Raw genomic sequence first — 14,591 nt, 5'->3', positions numbered from 1 at the left:
TGGGTGTTCCACCTCATGAATATATTTTTACAATCTTATTTAATTTCTAAAGAATACTGTCAAGATCAAAGTATATATTTCTCACCTCCTTGAGTTTTTCAATGTCTTATTTTCAATCTTAAAATGACTGCTTTGAATGTTCTGCTAAAACATTTCTGTTGAAGGAACCTTTTCGAAAAAAATTAATTACATTTAAATTTAAGAGCTTATTTCGTTTTTTATAAATGTTACGGATTTTAGATATTTCACATCTGAAACGAAAATCCGTTTTTTTTTTAGTTTATTATAGTTTCACGGTTAACTGCTAATGAAATCAAATTAAAATTATTTGTTCTACAATTATATTTCAATATACGGCATAAATATGGCAAGTGAATTAGCTGAGACATTAAGAAACACAAAATAATTTATTATTCTTTTAAATTCAATTCCAAAAGTGGAAATGGGTTTAAGAGGCATGCTAGCTCAATGTGTTTTTAATAATGCGAATATTACGTTTCCCTTCCAAAGAGCTGGCGATGTCCTTGAAGTCCTAATTCCTAAAAACGTGTGACCTTCCTTATCATCCCATGGCAATACGCCAAAACGTCGATTTGATGGGAGAGAGTTTGGGGGCGGGGATCCACCTCGGTTATAAGTCTTGCTGAAAATGTAAATCCAACTTTGGTATATGATGTAAGAAACCGAATCGTTTTATATATCCTCAGTCGAAAATCGATTTGTTTTGTTTGGTTAATTTTAAAGTTGCGCAAAGTTTGTGTTGAGGCTGGCATGACTGGCCTATTGGGTTTCTTCTCTTTTTAAAACATTTCATATCTTGCAATCTGCCTGTAATGTTGTGGAGATACCTATTTTTCGCCGTTCTCCTGATAGCTGTTCAGTTAATGGCAGCTGAAGGTTCAAGCAGACACGGTGTGGACAAAAAACATGCACCATTGAAAGACCCATCGTCGAACGAAACGGGTGAGTCTTTTAAAGGTTGTTTGAGTCAAGGTTTCTTTCTACCGTATAGCCTATATAGGCCTACGGACGGTGAATAAAATTGTTTAATCGCTTTTTATAGTGAACAGTCGAAGGAAGATAACACCATTTATGGGTTTCTTAGCAGCTTTTAAATGTTATTACGGCTACATACTACTACTACTACTACTACTAATAATCTTTTAAAATAAATGGATACATAAAAATAAGAGTAATCGGAAATAAACAGATTGTCTCAGACCAGGTGCATGATGTAATGCCAGATCTTGCTACAGAGCATACAAGTCGGAAATAAAACACCGTGAAAATGTTTAATTGCTTTCAAAGATTAATGGATAAAGGCAGTATGTTGTAAGTAAGCATGTGCTTTATCGAAATTTGGACACGAGACATTACCTCCAGGGCACGAGTATTCTGCAATGTGTGTCTAATAAATGTCAAATATAATGAGTACCATGTGTCCTATGAAAATGACAGATCGCATTAGATATGACATTAGATAGTACACGTTAACCCGCTGCTATTGCCAATATAAACCTGAGCCGCTTTGTGTAACTCGAAATAGATTTGTGCCACTTCTGGCATTTCAATATCGCCATTTACTTATAGCTGCTTTTACGGAGTTTAGTTGAAGTTTTTTTTTTTTTTTTTTTTTTGATTATATTCATGATATGTTCGTTTTTTTTTCAAAATCTGCAAGCTATTCTGTATTTTTCTCAGTTTTATTATTTCTGTAAAGCTATTTTGCTGTATGAATTCTATATAATTACATATAAATATATATTAAACTTATATATATACTTAAAACAACTTAAAAATGGTCAGTATACTATACATTGGAAATATAGCAAATGCAAAATGAAAAAAGCCATGTGCTATATGTCCATTAGGGACAGCATGCATGCTATTACACTTACAAGTACTCTGTCAGAGTTGATTTGAAGATTTTGCTGTGTAGGGTGGACCCAGCATGATGATGATGTTGTTGTTGTTGATGTTGATAACGATGATGATAATAATAATAATAATAATAATAATAATAATAATAATAATAATAATATATAATAACCATTCACAATGAAATTTCAGCCCACAGCTTAAGGATCCTAACATCTCTTTATTCTCCTTTGATCTAAATTGGTGAGATTACTACTTGTTGAACGCAAAATGCATGGATGCATTCAAATTTCTGAACTAACCGGATACTGCAGAGTAATTGGTCAACTGTCAGAAGCAATCCCATCTCTCCGTAATAGTCCATGTAATTTCTTCCTTGGAGACTGTTGGCAGATTGTTGTAATTTTCCTGTCAGGTACAGCCGGAATTCCTGTCAACATATGTACAGTAGCATATGAAAAAAATGAACGTGTCAATCAACACATGGTTTGAAAAAGGAAGTGAAGTTATAAGTTGTGGTGCAAAAGCCAAAGCCAAAAATGGGTCAGGGCTGTGGAATGGAATTTTTCCCTGGGTGGTTTGAATTCAGCATTCCAAGTGACTACAGGGACCTTCTCAGCGTAATTTGAGTTTGTTGTAATTTGTGTGTAATTTTTTGTGTGTAATTTTCCAGCTTAATTTCACAGTTTTTTCCCCAAATGTAAGCCCATAATAACATGTGGGGAAATGACAATGTATTATCTTTGCATCTTCAAACTCGTGGAGTGGATGTGGAGTACTCTAGTATTTCTTTATTGCGTACATACACTGATCCGTCATCCAGCAATATGTTGGATAAAGGACCTTGCACAGAAAAACTTGTATTTATTTATTTATTTTTCCATATTTGCTTTATTCTGAATTTTTCAAATATACAGTATAGGATCTCCAGATATTGGCTTTTCAGTCTAGTCTCTTTTCGAGGCAATAATAGTTTTAAAAAATATATTTTCAGCTCTTAACTTCATGATACCATGACATTACATTGATTATTTGTGACAGACAAAATACTGAGAAATGAACAATAAATATTACTAATAATTCCTAATTTGGTCTGAGGGATATACAGTATTCTTATACAACCAACAGAAAGTATTATTAAGAAAAAATATATTTGAGTATATTTGCATGCATTGGAAACTATATTTGGAGAGCCTCTATATATTCAGTGTATTGTGCAATATATTGTAGTATTCTTTCAGGATATAGTAATATGTTTTTGTTAAGTAATAAGTAGTCAAGCTCCTCCTGATGATTGATGATGATGATGATGATGATGATGTAAATGTAACCGAGTATCAGCCTGCTCTGAACTGCTGCAGTAATTCTGAGAAAGACATGCAGGACATTTCTATGCTTTAGGCTGTAAATCATTTTAAGAACATTTCCACAGGATATACAGTATCCACTTTCCTTTAATAACTCAGCCAAATTAGTGATGCCAGTCTATGGGGATAGTTTTCCTACTTATTTAATCCTTCCTGTAAAATAAAACAAAACACGATCAAAAAGGACATCAGAAAGGAATACCCCTTCTTAAAAAAATTAATTAAATGTACATTAGCTGCCCACAACAAGACCAGAGTCTGCTCTTAACGATCAAAGGCATTTTAAGTGGCATTAGCCAATCACAGACTCAGGCCACGGGGAAGTCGCTGTAGGATCACTTATGACCCCAACTATCCACTCTCGTTCTGCTTTATGAAGTGAGGTCTAAAATTTTGCAAGAATGGTAATTCCTGACTTCTTCCAACAGAAGTTTTGAACCACGGAAAACCGAAAAGCCTGTTTGCCAGGAGAGCGCACCAACGTCTTCAGAGGCCCGTGGCTCTGCAGCACGCTGCGGTAGATAACATCTGGCATGCTAAGTAACTCCATTTTTTTCCCACCGAAACCCGAGATGAGGACCACAGCTCAGTGCAACACGACTGCATTCCTCCAGCAATTACAGAAAGGGCTTGCGTGAGGCAATCTGATGAAATCACAGATTCTATAGACCCCCCAGGTTCTTTGCTCTTTAATATTGAACATTATGTCTCCCTGCTGTTTAGGTAAAAAAAAAAAATGTATTTGTTGCATTTTGTGTGTTTTAATTCTTATTCGGATGTTGCTAAGTTCAATACTGTGCAAGTGGATGTTCTGTACTGTAATAGGAGCTCCTGTTGTAATACCAAACCAGAACTTCCTGTAGTTGTAGGCAGTGGAGAAGATGGAAACTACAGTGTTGACAATCTCTTCAGTTCACAGTGTCTGCATTGGAACTCAAGGGAGTTGCCATAGCGGTCAGTCTAAAGCAGGTGGGATGCTGAAATGCCTGTACGGGTGTCTGGTGCCTGACCCTTGACCCTTTCTGTGCCGTGTTTGGATAATCCCGTTTAGAAGAAGCCTAGGGAGCCGAAACAGCCTTCACCCCCTTCGGACCCCCCAGCCCGGCGCTGCCCCAGGCTGATGGAGAGCTGCACGTCGCACAAGCCCTGCTGTGACCCCTGCGCTATCTGCCGCTGCCGCTTCTTCAACTCGGTCTGTTACTGCTGGAGACCAGGGCGCCACTGCCAGAAAAAGAGCTAGACAAACTCACACACACACACACTCATATGCATGAACACACACTCACACACACACACTCATATGCATGAACACACACTCACACACACACACTCAAATGCATGAACACACACTCACACACTCATATGCATGAACACACACTCACACACATACACTCATATGCATGAACACACACTCACACACACACACTCATATGCATAAACACATACGCACACGCGCACATACAGACACACGCACACACATATACATAAACACACACATACACCCACATGCTCCCACACATGCACACACACATATGCCTTCATCATTAAATATCTAATAGTTTGCATATTCTAGTGTTCTTCCTATTAAGTCTGCAGGTGGTCTTGTGTGTTTGGACAAAATCCATTAATTGGAATGGTTCCTTGAGAGAAGAAGACTAGAAGTGATGTTTATTGTAAACATTTATAATGCCAGTAACTAAATAAATACGAAATAAAATGGAATGTTCCTTATCTTGTGAAGTTATATTTGAAAACATTTTAGTCATACTACTGTTTAAATCACTTTCATGTCTGCAATGATAGAAATGATTGACAAAATGACAATGTCTTACTGTCCAAGTGCTATTATTTATTATTATTATTATTATTATTATATTTATTTTTGTTGCTAACATTCTTCTTGGACACTACTCCTTTAGATGTGATGTTTGCTGACATGAGGACATAATTTGTACTTTGAACCATAATGCTCAAATTGGCCAGAAGCGGGGAACACACCACAGCTAATGAATTGTCTCAGCAAGGTACTATTTGAATTTGCGTGTTGTTATTCATTTTCAACTTTGAATACATGCCAGACAGTCATGAACCAATAAAAGACAACATATTTCGTTACCATCGGGTCATATTGATCCAGTATAATGCCAAATAAACAGTTTTTCTATGAATTCTTGAAAGAATAAACATTAAACACAAATGACACGTGTGATACAATAATGGGGAGACATAATATTGAGACAGCAGTGCTATGCTAGTGTGTGTTGATTTTGAAACTGGATGTCAGAGTATTAGTCACACGTAGAGAGAAATGAAAGTGAAATGATTCTCTTTAGTTAAAACATCTTTAAAAAAGTTTTGCAATAAATACGCATTTTACTTACATTTATCTCCAAAAGTGTCTTATATCTAGTGCATTACCCTATTTCAGGAATCTTGAGAGAACAACATGGTAGCATAAGATTACTTGCACTATAAAACAACAGTGGCAAGGAAAAACTCCCTGTGGCAGATGGGAAGAACCCTTGGAAGGATGACCAACATGGTCGGTCAGTCAATGTCAAATACCTTTCACTCACTCAGACCTGGCACCGCTGAGATTCGATTGGGATCAACACCACATGTTTGATTACCTACAGCTTCCTCTACTCCACAGAAAAAGCCATGCATTTTCCATTCTAATATATAACCTGTTTTCACATCTGGATTTTTACTGATACAATTCAGCCTGCAATCTCAAAACAGATGTCCTAAAAACAACACATAATGTGTCATTTTTTTAAAGACACCTCCATGTCTGGTTAAGGACAACACAACCTGTGTTACTTTCAACATAGCCTGTGTTAAGAGAACGCCCTTTGTAACTCATAGATTGTATAAGTGTAACACAAAATAGTAACTTTGACACAAAATGTTAAACAAAGTTAAACAAAACTAGGACCACAGTAAGTGTGTTGGATATTAACACACCCTTTTTGAGGCTGTAAGTACCCTGCTTAAGGGTACAACAAACCCTTTAATCAATTCTGCAAACCTCCTCGTAGCCCAGTTCTCTTACCATTCTAATGCACTGCCACTGTGCTCTGCTCTCTGTGCCATTGGCTACAACCAACCACAGCGCTTCCGGATTGTTCTCCATCACAGGTATTGCTGCAGGCCTGTGGCTGCGCTCCCTTCCAGTTCTCTGCTGCTGGAGGCAGCGACCCTCTGTCGACCCTACAGGGGGAAGAACAGCTGTAGTAAAACGAAGGTTTAAGACCAGTCGGACAGTGACCAGGAGGGGCCCTGTGGGAGACCGACTTAGTGTGTTATGAATGTTTTAAAAAAAGATAGGAGGCCAGGGGTCTTCCCCACGTCGAAACCATGGCTTGAGTAAACAGTGCAGTTTCACACGGTGTCATTACTTAAGAGAGACCTGGGGCCATTGCATGTTAGGAGACAGTGTTACAATTGGGAGAGATCAAAGAGATTGGACACTGAAGTTCTTTTTTTTTTTTTTTTTTCCGCCTGAGGCAGGGTTAAGTCTTATTGCTGAATTTCACATAGAAGCTCTGTGAACATCAACATAAAAACCATCTTATCTTCTTGTCTTACCATAATTTGAATTTATTTTAACTTTTATTTTTTCTGTAAACATCCTGCAGACAGGGGCCCCTATAGTGGAACATTTGACTTGAGGTGCTTAGCTCTGCAAGTGAACTGCGTTATTGACAATAACTGTAGTCCTAGACCACAGAAGAAGATTTTGCAATTACCAGGCAGGTTTATGGGGGTTTGATCTGTTACTCAAGAATGTAAAAACATGTAGCTCAAGGGTAAAGAAGCCTCCAGGGGCTCAACCATGTGAATATCTGTTAATTAAATGCAATTCCGCAAGATGTCATTGCAGTTAATTAAAATGTTTTAACCTTGATGGTTCATTCTCACATCTGCACCTTGTCTGGGCTGTACTCTTGGTGACACCAATGACTCCCTCAAGATAAATAAATAATTAAAAAAATAATAATAACAATAAATAAACAAACAAATAATCAAATAAACAAATAAACAAATAAACAAATAAATAAATAAATAAATAAATAAATAAATAAATAAATAAATAAATAAATAAATAAATAATGAAATAATAAAATAATAAAATAAAGAATATGTACTTCCAATTGCTTTGATGATGTCTTTGACTCCAGATAAAACTGCTGGTACGGTCCATGGCCCTTATATTTGAATTACATTGTATTTAATTTAGATATGCTGTGCTCTTTAACGCTGTACACATATTGTTTTTGAGCTGAGACAGCTCTTCATCCTTTCCACAGAGTTTTCTGTGACACACCCCTTTGCTAAATTGCAGCCTGACACTGACGGAAAAAAGAATTAAACCAGGGTTGAGTCTCTCCTGTGCAAGATCCTTTAAAAGCCTATAGCTGCTGGGTGAAGGTACCCAACCATAAAATGAGTATGGCTCCCTCTGTTGGTATATTCTTACGTAATTTCCAAGAAGGAAAAAGTGGAAGCACAAGATGTGCGTGATATAGTAGTTTGCCCCATCATTTGGAGTATATGATGGCACCTTTGTATTACTACACGCAATCTCCGAAAGTTGGAACTGTAACAAATGTATGGAAAATCCTACTTTAAGGTTGTTCCTAATTTTGATCACAGAGAGTCACAGGTTCCTTTTTTAAAAAAATGAATAAAGGGGGCGGGAGGGGGGGACTTATGAGAAACGATGAGGAAGGACAGAAGGAGTGATCAGCTGACCTAGGAAAGAGAAGAAAAGAGAGAAGTGAAAGAGTGTTCAGGCGGTTCAGATCAGAGAATTCGGGTACGGGCGAAGGACCACTCACAGCAGCATGACGGGCTTTGCTGAGCTCAGCTTCAACGTGGACCACGGCTACCTGGAGGGCCTCGTCCGCGGCTTCAAGGCCGGGATCCTGAAACAGGTCGACTACCAGAACCTGTCCCAGTGCGAGACTCTGGAGGGTGAGATGGGGGTGAGGGTGGCGAGGGTTAAGCAGGTTAAGCAGCGGAGCAGGTAGACTGGTCCACCTGCTCCATTGCAGACAATTTATGTGAGTGGTTTGTTACAGCAATACGTGTTTGTGCAATACATGCAAAGTCTGTCTTTATAATTGTGTGAGTGCAGTGTGGATATTTTGGCAATACTTTGTGTGTGTGTGTGTGTGTGTGTGTCCAGCGTGCGTGTGTGCATATGTGTGTGTGTGTGTGCGTGTGTGTGTGTGTTTATATTTGGATTTGTCTGAGCAGCCAATGTTCCTTTTGATACATCAATAAGGAAAACCAAGCAACATTGATGGTGGCACAACACTACCCCTTGAGAACAGCCTGTTATTTTTAAAAGCATGAGTCTGCTGGGCAGACGGACAGCAGGAAACCTTATGACAGTTGAGTCAATCACCACAGCAACTGTTCGATCTCCTGGGCTACTAACAGCCTCAAGAAATGGAAGTAGTGAATTGTGGGTAGGGTGTTGATAATGCGCCAAACACCAGACATAGTTGAATCATGCTGAGAGTCTGTCCAGTTTTGTTGGTGGTGAGTCAGGGATTTAAAGCCTTACAAGTAAAATAGCCACAAAAAATAGTTGAAATGCAATAAATAAATAAATAAATAAATAAATTGCACTTTATATAGTCAGCATTTTTAGGTGACTTTTCCCCTGGTAAACTGCTCATACTCTTGCAATTCAATCAAGTGTAATTGTCTTTTTTTTTGCTGTTTGCTTTTTCCATTGTGCCTCATTACCAGGGATCGTCACCGTGTTGGCTTGTGACGGACTTTTTGGTCAAAATGCGATTTTTACCACGGACATACAAAACTTGAAGTGGTCAAGTTTTTATTAATTAATTTATTAGTCTCAGAAAGCATTAGATTGTCAATATTTTGACAAGAAAATGATTGCAATGTATATATTCATGGGAAAAAAATCAACTTTTTTTCCCATTCAATTTATTTTTTGCCACGGACACAGACAAGTCTTGCCACGGACACGTTTGTCCTTGTACGGACACGTTGATGAGCCCTGCTCATTACCATTGCTTTGTGTCATTTACACTGACTGAAAGACCTGTCGCTGTCCTTTCTTCCGTATGGAACCACTCTGCGACTAGGTTAAGTAAGCTCTGATTGGCTGATTGAATGATTTGATTCATTAGATCTGAAGCTGCACCTGCAGAGCACAGACTACGGGAACTTCTTGTCCAATGAGAGCGAAGATCTGACTGTGTCGATGATTGACGACAAAATGAAGGAGAGGCTGCTCGCGGAGTTCCGCTGCCTGCGTTCCCACTCTCTGCCGCCTCTCTCTACCTTCCTCGACTACATCACGTGAGTGCCACCCTCCTCTTCCTCACCTGACATCATCATCTAGTCAGCCTTAAAAAAAAAACTACAACACAAAGAGCAACCCTTTAAAATATTATCTACACTTGGAACGCATAATGTAATTGCAAGCAGATTGCCTGAACATCTTTGCATTTTGATTTTGAGAGGAAAGCGTGGAGAAGTGTTACTCAGAACACTTATTTTCAAGGAGAGCCTTCATGGAAACAAATGAGTAAGAACTGAATGAGCAACAACATCAACAGTCGATGTAGAAACAAGACCAGGTCAAAACCTAGTACAGGGCTGGACCTCTCCGGCCGACCAATGGCGCAACTTCATCACTCACTCAGTCACTCACTCAGTCAGTCACAGACATTCACGTTTGTAGGGCTGGCCCCGCTGTTGCGGTCCAGCCAAAAAGTAAGATGCTTTATAAAAGCAGTTTTGGTGAAGCGCCCCTCTGAAGCTCACTGAAACTCCCACACGCAGTCATCAGGCCTGTCACACACGGTAGGCCTGATGGCTTTCGGTTTAAACCACACAAATCCTTGGTGCAAGCCTGGCATCCAGAGAGAGACGCCTACGGCGAAGGGAGTGAAACCGTTCGCCGTTGCTGTGGAGACGGTGTAGGCTGATGCAGGTCGCCTGCTTTTGCGACGTCTCCCCCGCAGCTACGGCTACATGATCGACAACGTGGTCCTGCTGATCACGGGGGCCCTGCGCCAGAGGCCCGCGTCCGAACTGCTGCCCCGCTGCCACCCGCTGGGCGGCTTCGAGCAGATGGCCGCCGTCAGCATCGCCCAGACCCCCGCTGAGCTCTACAACGCCATCCTGGTGGACACGCCCCTCGGTAACCCCCCCGCCCCCCCCGGCAACACCTTCATATGTTTCTCTCTAACCTCACATCCTCTTCCTCACAGGCCGAGATACCAACTCAGCTTTTAGCTAAATAATAATATAATAATACCTCAGCTTTTCTGAGTACTCAAAGTCATTTTACATGGGGGGGGGGGGCGGGAAACAGAAAGAGAAATAAAAAACTTTATTAGGTTGAAGGATGAAATAAATTGTATCAAAGGTTTTTTAAAAATATAAGCAAAAATAAAAACAGTAAAAACAACGCAGGGGGTGGCGGGGTTAGCTAGGGAAAGCAAGCCTGAAGAGGTGGGTTTTGAGGGCGGTAGCTGTCCCTGCAGAGTCTTTGTACCCTATGCCATGTTCCACAGAGCACTTTTACCAGGGTCTCTGTACCCTAATCCATGCCCCTGGAGGGTACATTATCAACACAGCTTATGTACCCTAACCCACATTCCAAAGGGCACTTTTACGAGAGGCTATATACCCTAGGCCACTTTCTGCATGGAACTTTTAATAAGATGACAGGGTCTATGTGTCCTAGTACACTTCCTACAGGGAACTTATACCTGTGCCTATGTGCCCTTAATCAGCTCAGTATTGGAATACATCAGGTTATGAGGCCATTATCTAACTTGACTTAAAGGTTTTATACTAATGTCTGTACTCGACTCAATCCACTTTCCAAAGGACTATCTTACCAGCATTTTTATAGCCTATATAGCCTCATCCCCCTTAGTGTTCATTCTGCAGTTCACATTCAATCGTCACGCCGTAAAAAAAAAACCCATTTAGCTAGACTTTTGAGCTGGAAAGCATGTGGACTCATGTGAAGCTCTCAAATGTAGTGCTCCCACATTAAACAAAGCTGAGTGACAGGTGATCTATATTAAAGTTGGCAAGCTTGTTAATCGTGGACAACCGAAAACAGCTTTGAAGGCCATTAACTTGAAGTTCTTTACCTCACTGCCTGCCTTTCTCTGTCTAATTCTGTGCTCCCCGGTCAAGGCCAAATTAGTGAAAAATTGCTAATTATTAGCGGAGTGAAGTGTGTAAAAAAACTGTTGTTCTTTTTCCTTGGTTGAGTGACTGTATCTCACTATTTTAATATATATATATTTTTTTTTTTAATCTGTATTCCAGCTCAGTTCTTCCAGGAATCCCTGTCAGAAATGAACCTGGATGAGATGAACGCAGAGATAATGAGAAACAAACTCCACAAGGTACTACCTCATATGGGGTGTGAAATATTGCTTTGCACCTTTTGCTCTGAAGGCTAACGTACCGTCCGCACACGGTGTATGGTTTGGCATGCTTCTCTGCTTCCAAGCTAATTTTCCTGTGCATGATGTGTGACATGAAAGAAGTAAATAGCACCAGAAACTGATAAAATGCTCCAGCACCCTGCAATGCTAACATAATGATATGCATGGAAAAGGCATTCTGCGTTCTCGCCCACGCTTGGCCTGCTGAAATGACTACAGTGTTGGAATGCTTCAAAACTGAAAGTAAGAAAAAAAGAAAGAAAGAAAAGAAAGAAGGTTAAAGTTTAATCACGCAAACAACCGGTACATTTTGACGACACCAGTAGAAACGCGCTGCATTTCTGAGCGCGGAGTTTGTAATCCAACCTGGCCACCCTGGGATCGGCAGCAGACGTCGCCGAAGGAGACTGCTGCCGGCGTGACAGCCGCTGACCTCCGGACCGTGTTGTGTGGATGACCGACGGCTCGTGGTTGGTTTTCACAAGTGTGTGTGTGTGTGTTTTCACACGGTCAGAGGGAGTGGCAGCATGCCGAGCTGCTCACGTCTGTGAAAACACAGATGTGGTCCCCTAGGCCCCAGCGATTGGGCTGCACTCACAGCTCTCAGAAAAGGCCTCTGTCTCGTTTATTCATGTACCAGGTTAGGTACTTATTCTTATATCAGCATAATAATGACACTCGTTGCTGTTTCAGGTAGCAGTGGTGCTTGTGATTACTGTTTTTATTTTCATCATTTATAAAACGTGTGAGTTAAAGATTTAGCAGAGAACAGTGGTTGCTTTCAAATACATTTTTGAAATGTTTTCTGCGTTAATACGCTGCCTGTATTTCTCACTGCGTGATGTTTTCTTTAACAGTCGTACATAGAGTCATTCCACAAATTCTGCAAAGAACAGGGAGGGGCCACAGAGGAAGTCATGTGTCCCATTCTGGAGGCAAGTCTGTGAACTTTGAGATTTGTGAAGCCTGCAATTTTGCATTTTTGGAAGTGCACATATCTGTCGTGTGTGCATCTGTGTGCGTGTGTGTGTGTATGTATGTGTGCATATTTCTGCATCATCATGATATGTGCTTGTGTGCCTGTGTGTGCTTGCGTGCGATCATATATGGTCTATACGTGTGCATGCATACATCTGTGCTGTTTGGTGTGCCTGTCTATGTGTCTGTGTGTCTATGTGTGTGCATACATGTGCTTCACATGTCTACATGCGCTACAGTTCGAGGCAGACCGCCGAGCCTTCACCATCACTGTGAACTCTTTCGGGACGGACCTGAGTCGGGACGAGAGGCAGGGGCTGTTCCCCACCTGCGGAAGGCTCCACCCCGAGGGGCTCCGTATGCTGGCCCGCGCCGAGGACCCGGACCAGGTCAAAGCCGTGGCCGACCACTACGCCGTGAGTCTCTCTCCAGCCATGGACGCGGGGAGAGGGGTGCACGTGGAGGAGGGCGTTCAGAGGGAGAGGTGGAACTATGTCTGAATACCAGCCCCATACGTTCGCTCTATCTCTTGAGCAGGGCAGGGAAACCCCATTTCAGGAGGGTCATATCTTAATTGTTTAAGCTGCCAAGTCAGGTGGGTGTCCTGACTTTTTACCTAAACTTATTGACGAGTTACTGAATAACAGGAGATTATTTTCATGTCCCTCTATGGAAAGATTTACTGCATTCAAATAAAGAATAGAAATAAACACAAGGGCAAATGTTGTTTGGATGGTGTACTTTCTTCTGTTACAGTGTTCATTCTGTGAAGACAAAATCAGCTTTACTTGAAAGGTTTAATTTTTTCTCATCACAGGAATACAAACTCATATTTGAAGGAGCAGAGCCAGGCTCCAACAACAAGACCTTGGAGGACAAGTTCTTTGAATATGAAGTAAGGCAGAAAGCTGATGATCAGCGATGCACTGACATGTGACCACCTTATCCTATCACACGCAGACCTTGGTTATCAGGGTATGAAACACTTAAAGACACTAATATATAGCTTGCATATTACTGATCATTTTAACACCATATAATAACAAGCGCGAATCCGTAATAGCTGCGACTGCACACGCGCATGCATCCATGTGTGCATGCATCCACGCACACACCCTCACACAAATGCTTGACCTCTTCTTTGGTTCATGACCAACCTTTCCACAATATCTTGTGCAAATCTGAGAATCCATTTGGGAGCTATGCACCTATTTGTCATAGGCCACGCCCATCGCCATGGTTTTCATTTTTGCTTAAATCTAAAGAGCTAAAGTATTTATAGTTAATATTTGACCCAGCCAGGAATGGAAAGTATTTCAAATGCATTTATACAAATAATATTTGTTTGTATGTATATATTTCAAATGTAGTTGAGGTTGCTTACCTATTTTTTGTATGGTTTATATCACTGTGGCACCTGCTAAGAAAACTATGTCTGCACTATCTTGATTTTAGATTATGGATACAAATATTTGGGAGGCATTCTATGTTATGAAATAAGTTACATTTTGCTGTATTTTTGGCCATCTCTGTTCCCATTTTTTTAGAGTGAAGAGAACATTTTTGGTACACTAAGAATGTTTTTTTCTTATTTAAATGTAATGAACAATTTTCAATGCACATAAATATATAATTTTAAATAGATATGGAAAATCATTAAACATGAAGGCAAATATGTAATCATAGTGATACAGCCACAATCTTTCTCTGTTCTCCAGGTAAAGCTGAACATGCTGGCATTTCTCAACCAGTTCCAGTTTGCTGTGTTCTATGCCTATGTCAAACTGAAAGAGCAGGAGACCAGGAACGTCGTATGGATTGCAGAATGCATTGCTCAGAGACAGAAGTCAAAGATAGACAATTACATCCCAATTTTCTGAAACAATAAATGCATTTGAGAAATAAA

At 40.3% G+C, this 14,591-nt stretch overlaps 1 protein-coding gene and 1 long non-coding RNA gene across 3 annotated transcripts; both read left to right on the top strand.

Annotated features, from left to right (window-relative positions):
* The first annotated feature begins 606 nt into the window (after positions 1 to 606).
* Positions 607 to 4,431, top strand: LOC135260756 (uncharacterized). Of its 2 annotated transcripts, none has more exons than XR_010331743.1 (3): positions 607 to 963; positions 3,674 to 3,922; positions 4,297 to 4,368. It is a non-coding gene; the product is annotated as an uncharacterized LOC135260756 (long non-coding RNA). The 2 variants fall into 2 exon arrangements; XR_010331744.1 differs by having other exon boundaries at positions 616 to 963; positions 3,674 to 3,785; positions 4,297 to 4,431.
* A 3,589-nt stretch (positions 4,432 to 8,020) lies between these two features.
* LOC135260767 (V-type proton ATPase subunit d 2-like) lies at positions 8,021 to 14,565 on the top strand. Its single transcript, XM_064346296.1, has 8 exons — positions 8,021 to 8,225; positions 9,419 to 9,590; positions 10,259 to 10,437; positions 11,586 to 11,665; positions 12,565 to 12,642; positions 12,925 to 13,101; positions 13,503 to 13,580; positions 14,404 to 14,565. Exons 1-8 carry the CDS (start codon positions 8,096 to 8,098, stop codon positions 14,563 to 14,565), a joined length of 1,056 nt encoding a protein of 351 aa, XP_064202366.1. The 5' UTR covers positions 8,021 to 8,095.
* The last annotated feature ends 26 nt before the right edge of the window (positions 14,566 to 14,591 follow it).

The sequence above is a fragment of the Anguilla rostrata genome, chromosome 8, assembly GCF_018555375.3.
Source record: "Anguilla rostrata isolate EN2019 chromosome 8, ASM1855537v3, whole genome shotgun sequence".
Classification (NCBI taxonomy): Eukaryota; Metazoa; Chordata; class Actinopteri; order Anguilliformes; family Anguillidae; genus Anguilla; species Anguilla rostrata.
This window is presented reverse-complemented; position numbering and strand designations above follow the sequence as displayed.

What these genes read in the sequence shown, in the direction of transcription:
- LOC135260767 (XM_064346296.1), top strand. Translation starts at nt 8,096, where the DNA reads ATGACGGGCTTTGCTGAGCTCAGCTTCAACGTGGACCACGGCTACCTG. An exon ending in CCTGGTGGACACGCCCCTCG is followed by an intron (nt 10,438 to 11,585) that starts GTAACCCCCCCG and finishes TCTGTATTCCAG; the next exon opens with CTCAGTTCTTCCAGGAATCC. An exon ending in ACAAGTTCTTTGAATATGAA is followed by an intron (nt 13,581 to 14,403) that starts GTAAGGCAGAAA and finishes TCTGTTCTCCAG; the next exon opens with GTAAAGCTGAACATGCTGGC.